We start from the raw sequence: 24,786 nt of genomic DNA, 5'->3' as shown, positions 1-24,786 counted from the left end.
TCCAACAGTATGAAGACCTTTATACAATTCTAGCCGTACCTGTGCGCTCCGCTGCACCCGTTAGAAATAAATATAAAGTAATTATATAATTAAAATAGGACATTTGATCCAGGGAACATTCGTGTTTGATAGAAGGATAAATCGTTTAATATGTTACTTAATTTAAATTATATTTAAATAATTAAAATACGATCATTTTGTACCAGAGAGCACTCATTTGGTGCAATGACAATTCCTTTAACATATTTCTTAATTTTTATTACATCCAAGCACAGTTTAATGAACATTGCCATCATTTAGGTTTAATGTGTATACTTTATTTTACTTGCTATATGTTTCCATTGAATTATGGTAATAACTTAATTTTAACCCTTGTTTTCTACATATTCAGTAAATGGCGCTTGGCCCACTATGGTTCTAAACTCTTCAAATAACTTATATAATATTATATTATATAAAAAGTGTGTTGATAACGGATGTACTCCGATAAGTAAGTTTTTAATTTGTTATGGGAGCTCTTGAATCTCAGGAGGAACAACTTTTACAACAGTGCAACATAATCTGCTTGGCTCATTACCCATTGTTTTTGCATTACATTTAATCCATATATATTTTATGTATTTTAATACGATTCAATTGAGCATAGTTAAAATTTGGATTATAAAATAATGAAATGCTAAGCTAACATACTATTACTGTGTACTAAATCAATACACTCTCGTTGTTCGTTAATTCTCTGAGATTAAAATGAATGTGTTCATAAACATTATTTTAAGAAATACAGGAAACGAATATATGGAATACCCTATCAAGTTTTCTGTGCATAAGAAGCTATTTTAATCTTACCTGTCCTCGATTCACTCACAAGTTACTGTAATAACATTATAGCATTATGTCCATCCAGAGAAACTACACTTTCCAATGTGAAATAATAATTAATTATACAAATCGGTTAATTTAGCTTCCGATATAACCTCATACAAACACAGAAACATTCTCTGTAGGCTATCTTTCATAACTTTCGATTATTGTTGTCCAAGGCCCCTTATAGACGAAGTCATTTGTTTTTTTATTTCATTACACCGCCTTAGATGGCAGTTATTTTAATTTTAAAACTCATTTATCTCATTAAATATCAGTCCTATCAAAATTTTTCAAATAAAACTTACCGGAAATGATTTTTAAAGAAACGTTTGTTATGTAACATTTTTCACAAAAATCAATAATAAGCGAGATATTTCGATTCATTTAATTCAGGCCTCCTTATAACCCCCCTTTTAAATAACGTATTTTGAATGCCATATAGCCTAAAATCTAAGTTACAACGAACTTAATTTATATTCTAATTTTCATTGAAATCCGTTTGGCCATTATTGCGTGAAAAGGTAACAAACATCCAGACAGACAGACATATAAACAAAAATTTCAAAAAAGCGATTTTCGGTTTCAGGGTGGTTAATTATACATGTTAACACCAATTATTTTTGGAAAATCGAAAATTACCAGAAAAATTTCGGCTACAGATTTATTATTAGTATAGATATCAAATTAGTATCATAGCAATGTAATATACAAGAAGAGCATCGCGAAGATAATGAATGAACCAGGTCTGTTCTTCATAGTCTGTTCAAATTAAATTATTTCCAGGCTCAGTTTATACACTACCAGATACGACACTATAACTATACCAGCAAATAACGACACTATTTGATTATAAACTCGGAAATACGAACAAGTGAGCGAAACTAATAAAAATCAGAACGCGCTAAATGAGTTTCTTCCTGGAAGTGAGTGTCTATTTTATGTAGTCACTTCATATTAAATAATTGATCACAAGAAAAATTAAAAGTTACTGCATGGAAGAGGAACAAAATAAATCTTAAAGCTGTGCTGGAGAGAGTGCAAAGTAATGATTTAGAGGACAATTTGTAAATTTTGTAGCACATCGTCCAGCACAAAAAACGCCAATAGCGGCAAAACTTAAATATGATTTGTAATTGTCTGGTTAAGAAATGCCTAGAACTTTTGTTTGATGAGAAAGATTGTCAGCCATGTTTTAGGAGAGGACAATGCACAAATGTTGATGTATGTATGTTCTGCAATAAAAACTAATGTGATCATCAGGGATCTGGTGGTGGTGCTTCTTTATCAAACTGATTTCCGAGCCCTTTCTTTTACTTTTATAATCCGTTTTGTACAGTAAATCAGGAGACCTGCTGTTACATACTAAATATACTGCATTTGTTGCAGTGGTGAAAGAACATATTACACTGAAGCTATGATTTGCAGAACTGTACAAAGGTACAGAACAAGAGCGTGGTACTCTAAGGTCAGCCTCGAGAAGAGTTAGGGAAAATGAGTTCTTAGAGATTAAAAAAATGAGAGAATTGATATCAGTGAGAACATCGTGGAGGAGTTGAGAGTAACAAATCTTTCTTCAGAAGAACTTACATGAGTCCAGAATTCATCTGACAGCATTTTACATGTCGACTGAATTACATGCGAGAGCATCGTGGCTGAAAAGTCCATCAATGGAAGGAAGTACTGTTCAGTAATGAGTCCAGATTTTGTCTTGAGTCTCCAAATGGAGGAGTAATTGTAGCGAAGACTTGCAGAGAGATGCTTTTATAAAATTTCCTCCACGATCACATTTTGGGATAGTTCTGTGATGTAGTGGAAGAGAATAAACTAACAGCAAAGCTGGAGTGGTTTGTGGAGCACAGCAATATGAAGAGGAAATCCTTCAGAAGCATATTGTGATTTTTCCTGCAATAACAGGAGATTGTTTCATGGTAATGCAAGAGAATACACGCCCACATGTGGCCTCATTAGTGCAACAATCCTTGTACGATTTGTGGATTCATGTCATGAATTGCTTGCAGCCTGTATTTGAATTCCATCGGAAATTACTTTAACGAACTATGATGGAGGATCTGTCAGCATTATCTAAAGGCCACTCTTCAAGAAAACTGGAGGCTGGCTCCTCAGAAGAAAATGGCGACATTAATCAGGAGCATGAGTACCAGACTGGAAACTATGATTAATGCGAGATGGCTTTAGGAGCTTATGAACGTAAAAGAAAAGTATCAGTGAAAAGCTGAAAATTATGCGGAAAAGTTAGAGTGAATGAACATGAATGATGTTAATAATAATACTTACTTATTGGCTTTTAAGGAACCCGGAGTTTCATTGCCGCCCTCACATAAGCCCGCCATTGATCCCTATCCTGAGCAAGATTAATCCAGTCTCTACCATCATATCCAACTCCCTGAAATCCATTTTAATATTATCTTCCCATCTACGTCTCGGTCTCCCCAAAGGTCTTTTTCCCGCCGGCCTCCCAACTAACACTCTATATGCATTTCTGGATTCGCCCATACGTGCTACATGCCCTGCCCATGTCAAACGTCTGGATTTAATGTTCCTAATTATGTCAGGTGAAGAATACAATGCGTGCAGCTCTGCGTTGTGTAACTTTCTCCATTCTCCTGTAACTTCATCCCTCTTAGCCCCAAATATTTTCCTAAGAACCTTATGCTCAAACACCCTTAATCTCTGTTCCTCTCTCAAAGTGAGAGTCCAAGCTTCACAACCATATAGAACAACCGGTAATATAACTGTTTTATAAATTTTAACTGTCAGATTTTTTGACAGCAGACTAGATGACAAAAGCTTCTCAACCGAATAACAGGCATTTCCCACATTTATTCTGCGTTTAATTTCCTCCTGAGTGTCATTTATATTTGTTACTGTTGCTCCAAGATATTTGAATTTTTCCACCTCTTAGAAGGATAAATCTCCAATTTTTATATTTCCATTTCGTACAATATTCTCGTCACGAGACATAATCATATATTTAGTCTTTTCGGGATTTACTTCCAACCCTATCGCTTTACTTGCTTCAAGTAGAATTTCCGTGTTTTCCCTAATCGTTTGTGGGATGTTAATAATAATAATGAAAAAAAAAAAAAAAAAAACATAAAGTTAACAGAAACGCGGTTAGCGCATCTAGCCGTGAAACCAGGTGGCCCGGGTTCCATTCCCGGTCGGGGCAAGTTACTTGGTTGAGGTTTTTTCCGGGGTTTTCCCTCAACCCAATATGAGCAAATGCTGGGTAACTTTCGGTGTTGGACCCCTGACTCATTTCACTGGCATTATCATCTTCATCTCATTCAGATGCTAAATAACCTAAGCTGTTGATAAAGCGTCGTAAAATAACGTACTAAAATTAACAGAAACGTAAAATAAATGGGAAATTTTTATCATCATCCATTAGAAAAGAAACATTTCTCGAATCTTATAGACCTCATTCTTACAAACTGAATAGCACAAAGTGTACACTTGGAGACCACTCACCGTTCATTGAACACTTCATCTTCGTCAGTCGATTCTTTCATATCTAGCTCCTCCTCCTTCACAATATACGTTTCGTCCTGAAGAGAGGACACAATACAAAAGAAATCAGGACACGAAACTTGAAACAAAATGGCAGTGAATAAAACATCCACTAACAAAAGAATTTCCTGAAAACGATTTGTCAAAGATAGTACCAATTGGCAACGACTATTTAAATAGAGTATCCAGAATATATAAATCTAAATATTTTGACATTTAGTTCCTACTGCATTATTCTAATATGAAAAGTTTCAAGCATGTGTGCAGTTAATATTGTTCAGCTGTTTGAGAAGCAGAGTGTAGACTAATCGGTTATCTCTCGTCACCTCATTTCAACTATAAAAATATTAGCAGCAATAGCATAAAAAAATCATTAATCATGCTTTGTGTTACTGACTACACTGACTTAACATATTTCGTTATAACAAACGTAAGGAACGGCCAATTATATTTTTAACGATACAAAAGCTACTCTCATTCTATTGGTTATGGCTAGATGATTGCCACAGGTTATGTGAAAACGACTACTTAAGGTACGGTCACACGTCGCTACTTTTGCAGCGCTGCAGTACAAAAAACTGCGCAACTCTCGTACTGCGACGTGTGCACAACGGTGCAACCCGAAAAGTAGCTGCTGCCGAACCTGCTGCCCGCTACTTTTCCATGCTGCGCGCAACTTAGAAGTAGCGACGTGTGAACAGGGTTCTCAGGGCTGCAACCGCAGCATTTTTGATATCGGTTTTGTTGAAACTTTTGCTGCGGTTGCGATCAGTGTTGCCACCCATATGTGCCAATGATACTTTTGTTGTTTGGATGTATTTTAATGTAAAATGTGATGAAAATAAATTATTTGTAACAGTTATTAAATACACAACACAGTCTGAGCATAATTGGTGACGATATAATTCATTTTTTAAATTTTCCGTAGCGTAGTTCCAAACAGGAGGGTTGCCAACATTGATTAAATGAATATACTGTTGGTTATCATTTAAGTATATAGGCGTTTTTAAAAGCTTTATAGTAAAAATAATATCAATTTCTGAATACTAGATATGACAGAAAAGCAAATAATGGATAAGGAAGCTTTCGCATGAGTTTCTTAATAATGCGAACATAACCACAAAATGTATATTGAGAAGTCAACACGGAGATGGAAACCTGCAGGATGACTGCGGCTGCAAAAGTAGCGCCTTGCGTGTGAACAGACTCGCAACCTCCAGTTGCAACTTTTGCAGCACTCGGGTTGCGCAGCACGAAAAGTAGCATGCAGGCGCTACTTTTGGCTTACGTGTGAACACGACACGCAACTTTTGCAGCTGCAGTACAAAAGTTGCGCAGCAAAAGTAGCGATGTGTGACCGTACCTTTACTATTCCGTAATTCCATCTCGGTCAACATGGAGAGATATGTTAATTACAATTCTTAAGGAAGTATTCAGTTTAAAACTATTTACTTAAAAAATCAGTAAGGCTCAGATATTCCTTCCATCAAAATGTCTTATCACGTGTTACAATACGCTTTCATCACTTGGAGATTACCCGGAAATAAGGGAAAACTGTCAAGAATATTACAGTGGCATTTAAGTCATCAAACAAACACAGCATCATCTTGAAGATGTCGTTCTTCAGAATTAAACGGATAGCTGTAGAAGGAGTGCATAACAGCATAGGCACTTAGCACCTTTAAATTCTCTCTTAAAAGAAAATAGTGTAGAAGGCAAATAAATTCTACTCACATCAAATTCAGACTTCACCGCTGGACCATCCTCTAATTTCACCTCCGGAGGTTGATCATAACAGGGGTCCACACTCTCTAGCTTGATCTGAAACATATGGGGGTTCAAAACGTTCTTTTCCTAGAGAGAATACATCATAATTTATCATTCTTGGAGATTGTAAAAAAACGACGATCCTAGATGCTAAGAGGTGAAAGTGACATTAAGAAAAATAACTTAAAAGACATACCATTGAAGAAATTCAGCCTTGAGATAAAAAAAATGTACTGTTTAAAAGTTGAATTACTTAACCAATTTCAGTTCGCAGCCTAAAATTTTCATTTTCACTTCATTTATTGTATTAAATAAATCCTGCATAAATATTGTAGTTTGAATTGTGAAGTAACAGATTAAAAACACGTATATAGTAATATATAGGAAGCAGAGTAATTCAATTTATAACCATACACAAAATCCACAAGTCGAGTGAAAGATATTAGTATGCAGAAATTTTGTTAAGTTTGTCAAAACTTTTTTTCTTTTGGGCTGACAACTGCTTCAAGATAATTGCAATGCAATCAAGACATTGGAGAGTGAATTCCTTTTTTTATACCTGCTGAGAGTAACAAAGGATAGATGGTGATAGATTTGTCTTGTACTAAAATCATGAAATTATTAGAACTAAATGTATCTTAGCGTTGTAACATACAACACCATCAGGATACATGCCAATAATTCCCAATTCTGGGACTTTTTTTTTTGACATGAAGTTCTTTTATGCGCGCTTTCTATTGTAAAAAAAAAAAAGAAATATATTGAAATGAAAAGCAAGTGTATTCTTTTTATTTCAAGTTATGCGAGTTTGTTCCATTGTATGTGAATGCGTGTCTTGTATTGCACGGTATTATTATTTCATTCGTAAACATATGTTGTGCTTTTAATTAGCTTCGAATTTTTCTCTTCCTACGTTCTTTACTTTCACAATGATGTCCTCAGTTGGACAGTTCTTGGAAGAGACTGTACTTTCATCGGCTTGCACCTCTCCCCCCTCGGCGTGCCTACATACACACGTCAAAACAGACAGCAACGCCACCATTGGTTTTCGGTAATCGTTTCTTGCGTGAGCTATAGTACCGTAAAATGGGGTTCGAATAGGAAAGAAATTGTACTATTTTTTATTTCTTTGTGGCAAAGAGTAAATATAATAAGAATGTTTATTTGTTCACTTGTTACGAATATAAACCAGGACACTCATTATTATATTTACTCTTTGACAGTAGGAAACAAAAAATTATACGAATTTGTTCCTATTCACCCCGTTTCATAAACAATATGTCATTATGTACATTATTTTCATAATGTGCATGACACAACTAACAATATGAGGACATTAACCTACATGTTAAAGATGGTAGTATAACCACTGCTTTTATCTAATTTTTATATAATTTCTTGTCTTATTACTATAAATTTCATCTCAGATAAGAATCTTCTAACGTAGATTCTGAAAAAAAGTTCTGGAAAAAATGCTCCACAATAAGGAAGAATAAAGAAATGATGGCCAACATTCACAGGAATTAAGGAAAGAAGTACAAAGACCGAAAATGTAAAATGGAGGAGGGTAAACCTGAAAAAAATATATCCACAATGACTGGTCAAAATACAATGATCATATGTCTAAGGAATTGCTTACAAAAATTGTTTGTTAATAATGAAAGTTAAAAGAGTTCCTTTTCAGATATCATCATTTCCTTAAAAAGATTTACTGAAGTGTTGAATACAGATGCATTAAATTCTGAAACTAAACGCACATGTCGATATTTTACACTGCAACTTGAAAACTGGTCGATGTGCCTGTTCAGAATTAAACGTTTTATATGCAAGTAATAAAAATGTTTGTACAGAAAAAAAAAAAAAAAATAATAATAATAATAATAATAATAATAATAATAATAATAATAATAATAATAATACATAAAAAGAAGAAAAAACGGGAAAATTTGAACATTTGTCTCATTACTTCCCATGTGAATTAAATTGACACAAACAACAGTCAACAGACTTTCTTCACTTATTTCTATTAGCATCTAAGATCGCCAACTGCTTTGTCTTTTCAGGATATACTTGCATCTAGTAAAATTCCCGTGTTTTCCCTAATCGTTTGTGGATTTTCTCCTAACATATTCACGTCATCCGCATAGACAACCAGCTGATGTAACCCGTTCAATTCCAAACCCTCTCTGTTATCGTGTACTTTCCTAATGGCATACTCTAGAGCGAAGTTAAAAAGTAAAGGTGATAGTGCATCTCCTTGCTTTAGTCCACAGTGAATTGGAAACGCATCTGACAGAAACTGATGATGATGATGATAATAATAATAATAATAATAATAATAATAATAATAATACACAAAAAGAAGAAAATTTTTCTCATTACTTCATATGTGAATAAAAATTGACACAAACAATGGTCAACAGACTTTGTTCACTTATATCTATTAGCATCTAAGATCGCCAACTACTATCATGTGACACAATACGCATTCTGAATCATCATGGTTGTAATACAGAGAACAATGTATCTAAAGACATGAAGACAGAATGGTGGCGAAGCATTAGTGCTCCACGAGTAGTTCAGAGTAAAAATTAAATGTGGGAAAACATCGCCAAGAAATTCAAACTGGAAATTCTATCAGGAATAGGATTGCTTTATGTATTATGTGACACATTACTCTACTTCTCTGCTGGAGGAAGCCAAGCTCAGATTTTATTCTCCATTGCAGGGTTACCCACAGTGTAGGTAATTAAGTATGGACACTTCGCGTCGGTACCTTTGATGTAACCAAACTGATTTCAATGACCTTCAAGCCAGCTAAAGCGTGAGATTCTGCTTTCTCCCTAGAGTTGGCGCTGACATCACACCAGCTAAGCAGTTGACACAGCGGAAATATGACACATATAATTAATACATCTAGGTACATTATGTACTCAAATAAAATAAATTGGATCCATAAAATAATAAATCCGTCATTAACTGTAATGTCTAGACTCTAGAGTTCCTTTATAATGAGAGTTGAGACGTTGACCCCAACAACAATTAAAATATGCAATGATTTGATAGCGCTGAAAATGGAAAAACAAAACTCTTATGAGAAGTAAAACCATATACCTATATTATATTATATACAAATATTAAACGAATTTGATACTTAATTTTATAATGTATTACATTATTTTATAATAGAATTTATTATATCTGAAATATAAAAAAAATTATTATTACAACTAGTTTGTCACTGAGAAATAAGGGAAAGCTGTTAACTTGAATTTATTTGAAGCAAAGCATTACTGGATTATGCAATAAGGTAGGCGATGTTTGGATCCTGTATCTCAACTCTATACTCAATTATTATCTTAGCGTATGCTCGATTACACTAACCTCTAGCGCTTGAAAGTGGAACTAAACGCCGGTGCACAGAGAAACAAAACACAGGAAAATTCGCTCAGTGTCCATTCTTCATAACCCATATTCGCTGGGTGAACCTTCGGATATCAGAAACAACAGCCAGTCTGGCAACGTCCAAAGACGAAAAATAATGGAGAAATATAATTATGTATTTCAAGAAATAAACAACAGAAAATACGTGAGTATTCTAAAATAAATCAGTGAGTCTATATAGGAAGGAGAAGATATCAACCGAATGAATACAATGCAGAACCTCCTTGTTACGTCATAATTTAAAATGTACAGGGACCGAAGTGGTTAATATCAGAGCTGAAAACACACTGGAACAAAGTCTGTTTGGTACATACGAATAGATACAATTTCTAAACCTTTTGTTGAATGCATAATATGCATAACTGAACAAATCTAGAATTATGAACATGTATCTAGTATGGTATATAATAAATTTCCTAAAGAATTATTTCATTCAGATAGGAATACTTTTCCGAAACGAATTTCTGGTTGGTTGAATGAACGAATTTTTATCACACTGATTACTTTTTGATCTTAGTGATATATATTATTAACATTATTAAAGAATGGTTGGATGCTTACTTTCTTTGAACGTTTCTAAAACAAAATTAATACCATTTTCATTAACATCACATGGCCTTGAGCAACTAAAAATGAATAGTAACAGAAGTATAACAATACATGATTGTAACCTACCTTCTTGCTCATGTAACGCTTTGAGCATATCCTCACAAGTTAAATATTTAGGCATTATTATTGACCAACATTTAAAATGGGATAAGTATATCTCCTTCCTGTGTAACAGATTGCGTGAAACAATCCACAAATTTTCCATTCTACGCTCTTATCTACCTGTTTATGTTCTGCGTACTGTGTACTTAACTCTGTTTCAATAAATAATTCAGTATGGTATTTTAGGTTGGGGAGGAATGGCAAAATCGACTCTCCATCCTTTAAATTTGCTCCAAAAAAGAATTATCAAAATTTGTCTATATAAACCTTTTGATTACCCAACAAAATTAATTTTTCAGGAATTTGGTGTATCAAATCTGGAACAAATTCATAAACAAACATTGCTGATTTACTTCCATAAAAACCACAATAAATTTAAATTTGATTCTCACGAATACCATACGAGACAAAATTACAGTTTCTTTCTAAATACACCCAAATGCCACACAACTGCTGGATTAAAACACAGCAGAAGTTTTGGACCCAAAATATATAATGAATTAATTAGAGCTTACCCTGAACTAAGTACACTTAACACACATAGATTTAAGAAACAAATCAGATTAATTGTTTAAGCTAACTGAGTTAAAAATTGATACTCTTAATATTTATGTGCTTTCGTATTTTCTATTTGTATATAGACCCTATTATTATTAAATTTTGTATTCATGTGCTCATATATTTGTGATTTATTTGATTACAATCAAGGCACATTATTGTGCTCACATATTTCTAAATAAATATTATTGAACAAAATCTGGTATAAAAAGCAAAGGATTGTAGGATTCATTTCTCTGGTGTATTAGAGGATCATAAGCGAAAGAGATTTTAGTTTCAAGTCGTAAATTAAACACTAATCAGAAGGCATCAGTTTACCTCGGGTAAAGGCTTCCTCTCTTCCATATCTGTATCGTTACTTCCTTCTACTGCCAACGGATCCCTCTCTGTGTTTCCTTTACTATCACCCATGTCGTAACAGGGTTGAAACAGAAACTGGCATTTGTTTGCAGCCATGTTATTGCTTTCTACTGCAAATGGGTCTTCTTCTGGGTCTATCTTATTCTTCTTCATTACCTGATAGGATGAAAAAGAAATTATCTGTGTGATTCTGAGAACTGAAAATCAGAGTTTGTAGAAAATCCTGACATTTTTATTTGAAAACTATGCTCAAATAGTTATCAGTTGTAAATGGTAGACTTGTGTTTTATCTTTTTATTAACAAATATTACTTGCATATAATTATTATACATCTTGATTACACAACGTTTAACACTGTATCACTTCGGAACATAAAATTCGAAAAACAAACAACAAATATTACTTGCATATAATTATTAATCTTATTTAATTGCAATGCCCAAATCAGAGGAAATAGAAGAATAGGTATATTGTGGCTATGAAATCAGACGGAAGCAATGCCAACATACAGACTGGTCCCACTCACCCTCCACCTAACGAAAAAAGAGGCGCCAAGACCAACAACGACCAGTTCTGAAGATGACCGAAAATAGATCGAAACATGTTAACAAGGTACGTTAAAATTTAACACAAGAAAGTTCTTATCATACATATTCCGAATATAATTATTAATCTTATTTAATTGCAATGCTCAAAATCAGTGGAAATGGAAGAATGAAATCAGACGGAAGAAATGCCAACATACACACTGATCGCACTCCACCCTCTACCATTTAGTTTCCTAGGGAAGGAAGCTACCTAAATGTTATGTTTTATTTAACGACGCTTGCGACTGCAGAGGTTATATCAGCGTCGCCGGATGTGCCGGAATTTTGTTCCGCAGGAGTTCTTTTACATGCCAGTAAATCTACTGACATGAGCCTGTCGCATTTAAGCACATTTAAATGCCATCGACCTAGCCCGGGATCGACCCCGCAACCTTGGGCATAGAAGGGCAGCGCTATACAACTCGCCAACCAGGTCGACGAAGCTACCTACTATCGTCATATAAGCTAATGGATAAAATCACCTTTCTTTGTACCGTAACATGCAAACTTGCGAACTTGTCTCTCTCTGGACGTCACCTATGGTGAGAGCGCTACAGTACAGTGATATTACAGTCTACACAGAGTCTCGTGACATCAGGGGCCTGTTTCACAATGTTTACAATCTTTGTAAATTGTAAACTTTGCTTGTAAATTGTAAACTTCTGTTTCACAATCTTTGTTTGTAATGTTGAACTTTACAAAAGAAATCAAACCTTTACAAATTAAATTTTGCTCACTTTACAAGTATTCTGTTTCACAATGAAGGGTAATTTTACAAACGTGTAAACTTTACTTGTAAAATGAACACATTTTCTACATCAGCTCTGAGATGTGTAAAGTTTGATATTGCAACAAATTATGACTAAATACAATAAAGAAATATTTATTAAATTAATTTCTGACTAACTGGATAATACTAAGAATTAAACTAACGCAGTTTTGATATTACGAGTATTAAGGAGTTCTCATGACTCAGACGAAGATATTGAATTTAGGCCGAATCAAACGAAGGCGTATACGTAAAATTCTCCGGTCAAGAATTAATAACACGTTCGTATCATTGTATGAATTTAATGAAAGGTCCCGCGCTATACTTCAGAATACCGCGTAAGTATTTATATACTCTCACTTAAAAAAGAAGTTCCCTGCACCAAAAACAAACAATTCAACAATGCAATAGCGACACTACTTACGCGGTATTCTTTAGTCGTTTCGAGTCCCACTTCGCTGGAATCTCTCCTACAAGATATGGGACATCATATCCAACATCCAAAAGGGAAAAGTGATGCCCTAACCTCAAAGCGAGAACTGTATTGTTTTGCATTGGTTGCATACTAGCTGTCAGTTCTGTGCGTTAGCAGATAAGCACGGAATTTCTAAGATATCAGTGTGCAAAAGTACCCACGGGGTAGTTGATGTTGTTAAAAGAGTTAAATTCGGGGCAGGTTTTTGATCACCAAAATGTTATTTACAATAGCATAGAATTTTTATGCTGCTACTGCTGGGATCACTAATGTTTGTGAGGTTATGGATGCAACATTAATAAATATTGATGGATCAACACAAAAAATTAACCTGATCTTGTGGTTAGACATCGTAATTATTTTATCAATTGCATATTTGTACGTGGACCAAATCTTTATTTACTTATTCGACTGAATTTGGTGCTAACTTTGGTCATTTAAGTAACAGACGTATTGGTATACTTGGCCAATCACATCACATGAAATTCCATTGTAGCCAATATATAAAAATCTAAATACTTTTAATTTTCTTTTACAATACTTTACATTTTCTGATGGTGAAATATGAATCAACAAGCTTAGAATAATCTATTTTAGTACAAAATATAAACATATGTATCGATAGTAGTAAAAATACAGCGACTTTAGCTCTGCTCCTTAGCGATTTTAGTGAACTGTCGTTGGCGATATTGTGTAACCAATAATGAGTATTTGTAAATTTCTTTAGCTGATTTTGTAAAGTTCGTCAAACTTTAGAAACTAGTAAGATAGCATTGCGAAATACAATTTACAAGCATTTGTAATCTTTTACTTGTTATTTGTAAAGATTGTGAAACGGGCCCAGGGGTCAGGGTTAGAGATAATTCACACAATATTGCTTACACACACAAGATCACAGTCGTCAAAAACCATAGCTCAGTGTGAACTAGTTTCATCAATTGTAACATCTGACGTTGTCATGTCTGGTCCCGTGTTTTCAGTCATAACGAATATATGACCTTTGAGACAAATCACTGTTTTCCGTTTCACACTGTTAAGGTAGCCGCCCATTTACCGGAATACATTCGGATTTTTATTCTTTGCATTATTTTAAATGGAGCATCTCTCACTTGGCCGTATCGCCTCTGTCCACATGACCGGATTCCATCCAGAATTCTGACCAGAGAATTCTAAACAGATTTCCATATGGGTCAAGATCGAAATAAGGAATGTCATGGAAATTTATATCGATTGCAAGGCAGTAATAATGAAGGTATGCATTAAATGTGTGATGCCAAGCTTAATCTGTTAGACCAACAGTATGAGAAGCTTTACAATTTATGAAATCACAATTATTGCAATAAAAGAACATGAGATGAGAGTGGAGAAATACTGAAAACCGAATAGATTCTTCAGAGTTCATATAAGTTACAGCTATTCATTTTATTTTCATGATCAGTTCAAAACAGCAAATTGTGAGCAATTACCTAATGATTAACATTAACTGCATTACTAAATAAAATGAGGTTTGTTGCTTCATTTCGGTTTACTCCTTTTACATGGTTTGACAGTGGATTTCATGTTCCTGTTTTTCGATATAACCATTCGTTAGTATCTCAAATTGTTTCCCTTTTCGCTTCAATCATGTCGCAATCGAGCATTATAATCCAACTACACCCGAAGGTTTGGTTTCACTTATTTAAGTTAGACACGTTATATTTTTATATTTCCATTTCGTACAATATTCCTGTCACGAGACATAATCATATACTTTGTCTTCTCAGAATTCACTTCCAAACCTATCTCTTTACTTGCTTCCAGTAAAATCCCCGTGTTTTACCTAATCGTTTGTGGATTTTCTCCTAACATATTCACGTCATCCGCATATACAGGCAGCTGATGTAACCCATTCAATTCCAAACCCTCTATCTTGGAGTAACAGTAACAAATATAAATGATACTCGGGAGGAAATTAAACGCAGAATAAATATGGGAAATGCCTGTTATTATTCGGTTGAGAAGCTTTTATCATCCAGTCTGCTGTCAAAAAATCTGAAAGTTAGAATTTATAAAACAGTTATATTACCGGTTGTTCTGTATGGTTGTGAAACTTGGTCTCTCACTTTGAGAGAGGAACATAGGTTAAGGGTGTTTGAGAACAAGGTTCTTAGGAAAATATTTGGGGCTAAGCGGGATGAAGTTACAGGAGAATGGAGAAAGTTACACAACGCAGAACTGCACGCATTGTATTCTTCACCTGACATAATTAGGAACATTAAATCCATATGTTTGAGACGGGCAGGGCATGTAGCATGTATGGGCGAATCCAGAAATGCATATAGAGTGTTAGTTGGCAGGCCGGAGGGAAAAAGACCTTTGGGGAGGCCGAGACGTAGATGGCAAGATAATATTAAAATGGATTTGAGGGAGGTGAATATGATGATAGAGACTGGATTAATCTTGCTCAGGATAGGGACCAATGGCGGGCTTATGTGAGGGCGGCAATGAACCTCCAGGTTCCTTCAACGCCAGTAAGTAAGTAAGACACGTTATATTTAACCGATACTGTCCAAAATTTTAACTTGTATATTAATTCACATTTCTAAACCAAAATCATGACCAATATACAAAATATCAGACCTACTATGAATACGAATAATGAAGTTAGTATAATGTTACTGACATTCATATGCGCCGACTTTAGGAGTGGAGGGTAAGGCACTTTTTGCCCCCCTCCCTCAACTTATATAGCCAGAGACGTTGCCCTCTCAATAAAATTAATACAGGGGTCTGAAGAAAAGTTTCCTTCTCTTGAAAAATGATGAAATTGTTTGATAAATGAACTAGAACATAAGCCAAAAATGTTTATTTCAAATACACAGAAATTGTCGACTGCTGCAATGAACATGCCAGTGACGCAACTGACATTGCCCCCTCCCTTTCCCTCCTAAATAATGTAACAGTTATTTTGGAACAGTTTCTTGCTTGGAATGCTATATTCCAGAATAGCAGCATTGTTCTGAACTAGCACCCCTGATTACACACACACATATATAGGATGGAAGTGAAATACTCTTGCAGATTTTCAGAGGGATAGTTTATGTTGTAATTAACAAAAAACTATAATATCATATTGGTGGAAAAGTCAGTTTTTTTTTTTTCAGAAAAAAAAAAGTATTTTCCCAAATGTTTAACAACCTCTTTTTCGGTAACTGTTGCCAGTAGGATCGTGATTTTTGTCCATATTGATAGGAAATCTAATAGAGAATAATTTATCCCTCTGGCGTATTTGAACAGCGTAGACGGTTTTCGTGTAAATTGAATTAAAAAAAAACTCTAATTCAAAGTCGCTGCACGATGCGAGCAAGTGGCAACGTCTAGGTAGAGTGCAACTCACCTATCGAAACACACCGAATTTGTAGACCTCTTACATCTGTATCACGAGTAGAGTGTGTTAGTGACGATGTTGTCGGATTGCTGAAACTTCAAACTTAATTTTCTAATTAACAGTGCATTTAATCACAAAACGCAATACAGATTTTCTATTCATTTACGTGGACCCTGTCGTCCCTTTCAATCTGCAAGGTTATTTCACTTTCACCCTGTATGTATGTATGTATGTAGGAGGGGGATCCAGGAAATAACGACCGTTTTGTTGTAATAATTAAAAAAAAAATTTAGTTGAAAAAACAAAGTCTGTTACATAACTGAAGCTTCCTTTACTTCTCTACATAATCACCACCTACATTTAAACATTTGTCGTATCTGTTCACTAGCTTTAGAATTCCCGTGTTATACTCCTCTGCCGCCAGTTCATTAAGCCAGGTGTTCACTGTCTTCTTCAACTCTTCATCACTTCCAAAACGCGTACCACCCAGAAAGTCTTTCAGCTTAGTGAAAAGGTGAAAATCGCTAGGAGCAAGGTCTGGACTATAGGGCGGATGATCAAAGATTTCCCAACCGAATTGATCCAGCAATTCTCGAGTTGAAACAGCAGTGTGCGGGCGGGCGTTGTCGTGAAGAAGCACAACTCCTCTCGAAAGCATTCCTCGCCTCTTGTTTTGGATGGCTCGCCGTAGTTTTCGTAAAGTCTCACAATAACGATTTGCATTGATCGTAGTGCCTTTTGGCATGAAATCCAGCAAAAGAACACCTTTGCGATCCCAAAAGACAGTAGCCATGACTGTTTGTGTTGAGAGAGTCTGTTTGAATTTTCTCGGTTTCTTGGGTGATGAGGGATGATGCCACTGACGTGATTGGCGCTTGGTCTCTGGGGTGTGTGAGGCATCCAGGTCTCATCACCAGTCACAATTTGATCAAGAAAGGCGTCTCCATCTGTGTGATATCGCATCAAGAATGTCAATGCTGAGGCCATTCTCTGAGTTTTGTGTTGGTCACTCAGTTGCCGTGGAACCCATCGTGCACAGATTTTGTGGTAGCCAAGATGTTGCGACACAATTTCACCAAGCAAAGAACGACAAATGTCAGGAAAGGCAATATGCAATTCGTCGAGTGATGTGCGCCTGTCTTGCAAGATTCTGTCGTTCACTTTAGTCTTCAGATCTTCTGTGATGAGTGATGGGCGTCCGGGTCGAGTTTCATCGTGGACATTTGTTCGCCCATTGTTGAACATTTCGCACCATTTTCTCACATTTCTTTCATTCATTACAGTATCACCATACACTTCTTTCAATTGCCGGTAAATGTCTGCAGGTTCCAAATGTCGGGCATTCAAAAATCGAATCACACTCCTCACCTCACAGTCGGCGGGATTATCAATCACGTCGTTCATTTTGAAGTAACACAAAATGCACAATGGCGACTTGTTGCAACCAGTACTCACAACATTATGAGAACACATGTTAAGGAATCCAGTTGACCTTCAAACAAGGAAGGGGAGTCAGCTGCGCGGCGGGTATGCGCGAACGGTCGTTATTTCCTGGATCCCCCTCGTATGTATGTATGTATGTGTGTGTGTATATGTATGTATATGTATGTATATGTGTATGTATGTATGTGTTATGTATGTATGTTACAAAATAATGTTAATCATGAGGTAATTGCTCACAATTTGCTATTTCTTTGTAGTGTTTTGGACTGAACATGAAAATAGAATGAATAGCTCTGTAACTTATATGAACTGTGAAGAATATACTCGGTTTTCAGCATTTCCCCATACAAATATGTTGGAAGTACAACACCTGTTCCACAGAACGGAACAGCATACGCATTATTGGAGAAGTGGGAATTCTTTCGCCACACTGAAGAAGTTAGAAAGAGATAAATAGTAAAATACTAAGAACTTCTTTAAAAAAATGACAAATTATCTTGAAACTAATGTTACTGAGTAGGCCTATAGGATTCTGTCAGACAATTGTTAACATAATGCGTATATTTCGGTATATAGTAACTGTATTGTGAATTTTATCAAGGGAGGTGAAACTATAGGAGGTTAAGTTAAATTTATAGGCATCTTCCATTTTTAGTTTCAGTACCAATTCCTGAAATTAAACAAAATTCTGTTCTAACACGACTGTATTGTAACGTCAGTGAGAGACAAGTAATTTAAAATTATATCAGACCTATACATCCTACTTCGAAAAAAACCTGATCTACGAATTCAGTTTGGTATTAAAAACATTTCTTTCCCACGAATTCACATCTCAGTTCATTATGACGTCTTACTGCAGCACATGCAATACTGGGAATTATGTGGTCATTTAGCATCGAAAATACCACTGTTAGGCCTGTAACACACTTGCAGAGTTTTCGCCAGCGAGAAAATTAAAAAATTGATAACATGGATTCAAATGGACGTCCACACACTGGAAGAGATTCTCGTTCGAGGCAAAAACCTCGCGCGAGTTTCTCGCTGGAATTGGTAGCTCAGCGAATTTTCTTGACACATTTATCAAAGATGTTTGGCATTTATACTCCTTATGACGATTGAATGTAGAAAAAGATATCACTGGTGGCGATTAATTGCATTGTTTTTATTTGAAAATGAGGAAGATGGCTGATAATTGCAGTTAGAAACTTATCAAACTTGTATGATGTCACCCGTAGGCCTATTTATATGATACACGGGATGAAAACTATAAAAACAAGAAATTTAAAAAAGAAATCTGGAGACAAATATCAGATTATCTGAAAATAAATAGGGCTATATTTTATTTTGATGAGATTTAATAGTATTAATTAAACATTTGAAATAATGTATCTATATTATGTCTTAACAGTTTATATAATTTTATTCAGAACATAGCAAAGAATTCTCTATCATATCATGAATGGCAAAAAACTGAAGTCCATTCAACCTGAAATAACGCCTAAACATATCATCATTCAAATCGAAACCAGTGTCCAAAACTCGCCCTGTGATTTTCAGACATTTCTGGCTTTAATTTTAGGCCTACTTTTTCTTTTCATTAACGAAATATGTTCATGTAACTCCATTTCCTCATCATCTGAATACTCAGATTCAACATAGCGTTCGTACATAATTTGTAAAGTATACAGGTTATATATTTAAGTACGACGATATACGTAAATACATAACCTATAATATTTCCCCCGAGTCATTACTATAATCAGAAAAATGCTTTCTTCATGAAGGCAGTGCATAGGTGATCTTAGCGAGGTGTGATCTGTGATAGCGAGAACTCGCCAAGTGTGTGGAGGAAGGCTCTTCGCCTCTTTCTCGCAACACATTTCTCGCTAGCGAAAACTCTGCAAGTGTGTTAAGGGCCTTACAAAGTTATCTTTGCACTAACTGCGTTTAACATGTCATGTGTAAGCCTAAATAGTCTACCGAGTGGAATTTATCAAGTCTGATATACCAACAATTCTATATTGTCGTAAAATATTGATGGATTTTAATTATATTGATAATTATATCGTACCTTTTGCAAATGGCTTGGAAAATTAAACAGGGATGGTACAGCATCATCTTTCAAAATTTTATAGCAATGATTTTCCCAAAAATCTGTATGTTTAAAATGAGCCGAACACAATTTTACATAATGTGAAGGCACAAAATTTTCTCTTTTCATAGCAAAGAGCCACTTCGCAAGTAGCTCGGGCTTCTTCAGAGGGAACCTGTAACGATAGATTGATGTCTAATTATAAACTGTTTCAACTACCTAAGAATTCCATAGACTTTCATATAATTTTATTATGTAACCCAGTTTCAATTATCTTAAAGCGTATATACTTTACCCGTGAAAAGAAATTCCTGATCCTTTAAGAAACGCGTTATTGCAATTATGTGCCGCACAGGAAACCACCATTTTACACTATTTACAAAACATATCACTTCAAATATCCACAAAAATATTGGCAATGGTAAAGGGTTTTGCTCAGTAGTTCCCATCATGCATTTAATTTCTCCTTGCGTCATGCAATGCCAGTTGGATCACATGCGTTAAGTTGAGTATGTTGCAAGATGGAGGGGAAGCGAGTTTAGGCTTCAGTTACAGACAAGGAGTTTGTAATATATAACAAACTCTTTCGTTACATATTCCGTATTACATCTTTCCCGGTTAGTAGCCATTAAATTTCAAATGGCTTATACTGGTGACAGACTAAAGTCACTAATCGCGATTATCGACCTAATCGAGATCGGGTTTGTACAAAGAGTTTGTAATACTTTTACAAACTCTTTGGGTTTGTAGTGTGTCACCGTCCTGATCTCGATCAGCAGCTACAATCCTGTTCACAGAACTGATAATCCATAGTCGTAGGAAGTCGTGATTGCTTCTGCTGTGGAATTTTGTTACCCCTTCCATTGTATTATATGAAATACAAACGAAAATGAATGGCTAGAAAATAAATTTGGCTACTATTAGACATAGTGGAGAAATTTAATGCAGATGTGAGAAACGTAAAATGAAATATATTAACAACTGACAGACGAATTATTCATATACTGTAGAGAGCAGTAGAAGGCTGCTGAAAGATGTTTCATTTCAATAAATAATGGCTTACAAACTGGAACTGGTTTCTTATTCAGATTTTGAATTTCAGTCTCCATTACGACGCTATCGATGAGGTTAGGGTTGATTTTAAAAATGTTTTACTACAAAATAATATAAATTTTTGGCATGATTATATAAATTTTATAGGTTATAAAATCTCTTTTCAAAATAATATAAATAGTAATGATATAAATTGTATCAGTTTACATTGTAAAGCAGATAACAATTTTAACAAATAAAGTCCCATATCAAGCTGCAAAAAAAAAAAAAAAAAACAATGAACAAACATCAAAAGAAAGTATTAACCTTAGATGTTGTCCAGGAGGGAAGCAAACATATACGTATGTACACAGAGAAAAGTGTTTCCTCAGCTGTTGACCAGACGAGACCAAGCGTGACCTAGTGTGTCACCACATTTTCGGTAATGGCGATCGGAGCTAATCGCGATTAGCGACTGTAATCTGTCACCAGTATTATCTTACCATGTGGGTATCAGCGTATTGAAAGGCATTACAACTTTTCTCTTATCTCCTTGCCTCCCCATCGTAAGTGTGACGATGCGCAGAGGCAGAGAAAAATACGAGATCTGTATCTGTTGCATAAACGAATCTGTTTAGGATTTTGCCATCTACTGGAGCCAGCACCAAATTACTGGATCGAAGAAGAGCGGAGATAGACATCGACTTCTACGTGGCGACTGCAATGATTGACCGCAACTGGACCAGAGAGAATCAGGAGCAGACACATATAATTAGAAGACTAGCCATACACGGCTTTCACCACCAAATTTGCAGAAACAAGACATTCCTTACCCCGAACGCCGAATGCGTGTGTGAGTTGCGTGGGCAGAGATGCAAACAATATCACATCACAGAGTGCCGTGCAAGAACAAATCCGATCTCTGAATACAGCGAAGAATAACTAATACTCATTCGGGTGATCCTTTCATCATATTATTAAGGATTTTGATGATTTATGTTCAGTGAAGTCAGTACTGACTAGCGTAGTGGCACACGTACAAACAAAGTTGCATCACAGTCTAATACTTACAGTCGCTCAACTTCAACACTTTTTTTGCCAACATTCGCGACACTAGCGCCCAAGCGGCAGGCAAGGCACTGGTCATAGGGTTGATACAGCCAGCACGTGCTTTAAAGGGATGCGAGATGTTATAATGACGTCTTAATCATGCGTCGGATTAAAGGCAATGTGTGCAATGACGAAAATTGCAGTAACAACAAGTTTAAATCTCCGAATTTGTCGTTCTTCAGATTCCCTAAAGACCAAGAGAAAATCATAACTCAGTCATAACCAATAATCCACGTTGTAGGTAGCCTACGTATTGTGTTCTATAAAACATTATTATTACTTATCAGTTACCTATTTGTATGTCAGGAAGGATAGTTTAAATAAAAACAAAGTAAATACCTGTTACAGTATATTATTTTTTTTTTGCAGAGATCATATGTGTAAATGTGTAACCATTCCGATTTTGGATAATATATCTACAGTTTTTAAGGCAAGTAATTTCATAATTTTTGTATTCGTGTTTTTTTCTTTATATTTTTCAAGAATGTTATATAGCATTCAAGTAGGTATCATGGTGATAATTTTGCAAGAATTCATGGAGTATAGTAACCCTTTTGCAAAATATTCACTTCTTGAATAAATCCAGACTGTGTCGATAAATTTCTGATGTGTTGGTGTAGATTCATGTGCCAGACTTATTAAGTTCTCAAGAAATAAAAGAGCCTTTTTAAATTTAATATAAAAAGCAATCTTTTCTGTAATAATTTGCATGACTGTTATTGGTGTTGATTTTACATTCCCAGTGATTATTTGAGCCGTTCAGTGCAGAAGTGGTGTAAGTCAAAATCAGGTAATGAGGTTTAAAGTAAAAATTCTGTAAAATACAGCGCAAAGTAGCAATTAATATATCCTTCGTGCTATTCACTGACAATTAATAGTTTAAATACATTTAATATTAACTGCCACTTTGCGCTCTATTTTACAGAATGTTTACTTTAACCCTTCCTTACCCATTTTTGACTTACACCACTTCTGCTCTGAAAATAACATTAGGCCTACATTTTCTGAGTTAATTGAAGTTACAATTTTTTCAACAAAATTGTGTGTTCATTTATTTGTTCTCACCTACGTCATATTAACAGTAAGTGCATGTAAATTACGTATTATATAGGTAGGATAAGTTAAAATTAGAAATTATGTGTGAAAACTGGAAATGTAATGTAAAAAGCGGTAAAAATACCATAAAAATTTAAACCATAACATCAGCACTATTTGTGACTCAAAATAATAAAGAAAATACCGGTTCTTAAGAAATGGAAAAATAATGAATTTCATATTAATATTTAAATCCTCCCCTTTTCTTTATTTTCAAGTTTACCTCAGCGGCCGAGTTTACCCCAGTTTGCGGTATGCAAAATCGATAATTTCTCAGGAAATAGGGAGAGGCGTTCACCACGCGATGTACCCTACGAGATATGCCCTACAATTTTGAAGATACTAATTTTTACTCTTCTCACAGGAAATACAAAGTTCCAATGATTCATAAATATATTTAGGAATGAATTGAATTAACCGACCACGCACGAACAATTATATTATTTCAAACCATGATACGAGATCAGGGCCATGATTCAGTTGTAAGGAGCAGAAAGAATTACGTTTATTCCCAGCTTCTGAAACTTGTAGATTAACTGCGTGTGAAATTCTTCCAGGATTCTAAAGTAGAATTAATTAGAACCATATACACTTATTGTATAGCATAAACATATAAAATAAATTACGCAAAACCCGTTTTCTGATGTGTTATATGTCGTGTGTACACTTTTAACTTGCCTGCCGCTAGAGGGCTACTGTCGCGCCAGCTGTCAAATGTTGTCATATTTTATACGTAGGAGTTGCGTGACTCTATCTATTAGACTGTGGTTGCATTGACGACAAATTCGATTTCGAAAGGAAAGCTGTTCAGTATACGTATAACAAACTGTTTTTTATATAAATATTTTAAAAGTTATTTCCAAGAACAATAAGTCTGCACTTACACAGCTGACCTTCCGGTTTAATAGGTACATTAAATTATTCGCTTACCTTAGCGTCTCTCACCACGGCCTACTTGGTTTGTATGAAGCTGGACTTCTACAGTTTTTTTAACGACGGCTTTATGGGCTACTCCCTGAAATAGCTTAGCTGCAGTACATTAAGTCTATAACCGCATGGGGAGATTCACTTATGCTTGTCGTGTTAACCGCATGGGGAGATTCACTTATGCTTGTCGTGTTCGGTCTTAAAGAAACGCAAATCATTTTTTTTCCCGCGAATTATATATTAATTAAAAAAAATAATACAAATATTTGTCTCGTGTATATTCTGTCACAGACACATTTGACGTTAGCCTATTTGTTTTACTTGGGAGCCTACGATGTTAATCTTTTTCATGATCCTACTGGAGTGACATCTCTCGCGGCCAGTGTCGCCAACACATACCTTGTATCCCCGCCAATCTGTCACCTGGAAATCCGTCAAAATTAAAAAAAAAAGACCCACTCAATATATCTATATACAAATAAAAGCAAATATTAACGCAACTTCCTTAATAATCTTGAATAATAATAAATAATAATAATAATGTCATAAGCGACGGAATTTCCGTCCTGTTGGCAACTCTGCCCCAATTACTGATTTCGAGAATCGATATTAGGTACAGCGTTGCCATCACCTAATTTGTATTCCCGTCAGTCT

The 24,786-nt window shown here is 35.2% G+C and overlaps 1 protein-coding gene across 4 annotated transcripts in view; it reads right to left on the bottom strand.

The window, feature by feature from the left end:
* The window catches only part of LOC138691863 (zinc finger protein ZFP2-like), a 37,106-nt gene extending 12,601 nt beyond the window's left edge, over positions 1-24,505 (bottom strand). For 2 of the 4 annotated variants that reach the window (XR_011329973.1, XM_069814417.1), the window contains exons 1-5: positions 20,264-20,490; positions 19,948-20,143; positions 11,194-11,391; positions 6,130-6,216; positions 4,357-4,433 (exon numbers count right to left, since the gene is read on the bottom strand). Coding sequence is in view for 3 of the 4 variants with exons in the window: in XM_069814417.1 (XP_069670518.1) it covers positions 4,357-4,433; positions 6,130-6,216; positions 11,194-11,391; positions 19,948-20,143; positions 20,264-20,334 (629 nt within the window). In the remaining variant the exon portion in view is untranslated. Of the gene's footprint in view, positions 1-4,356; positions 4,434-6,129; positions 6,217-11,193; positions 11,392-19,947; positions 20,144-20,263; positions 20,491-24,135 lie in introns of those variants that run through there. The other 2 variants (XM_069814415.1, XM_069814416.1) reach the window with 2 other exon arrangements.
* Positions 24,506-24,786: the final 281 nt, after the last annotated feature.

Source organism: Periplaneta americana, chromosome 16 (assembly GCF_040183065.1).
Source record: "Periplaneta americana isolate PAMFEO1 chromosome 16, P.americana_PAMFEO1_priV1, whole genome shotgun sequence".
NCBI classification, from domain to species: Eukaryota; Metazoa; Arthropoda; class Insecta; order Blattodea; family Blattidae; genus Periplaneta; species Periplaneta americana.
This window is presented reverse-complemented; position numbering and strand designations above follow the sequence as displayed.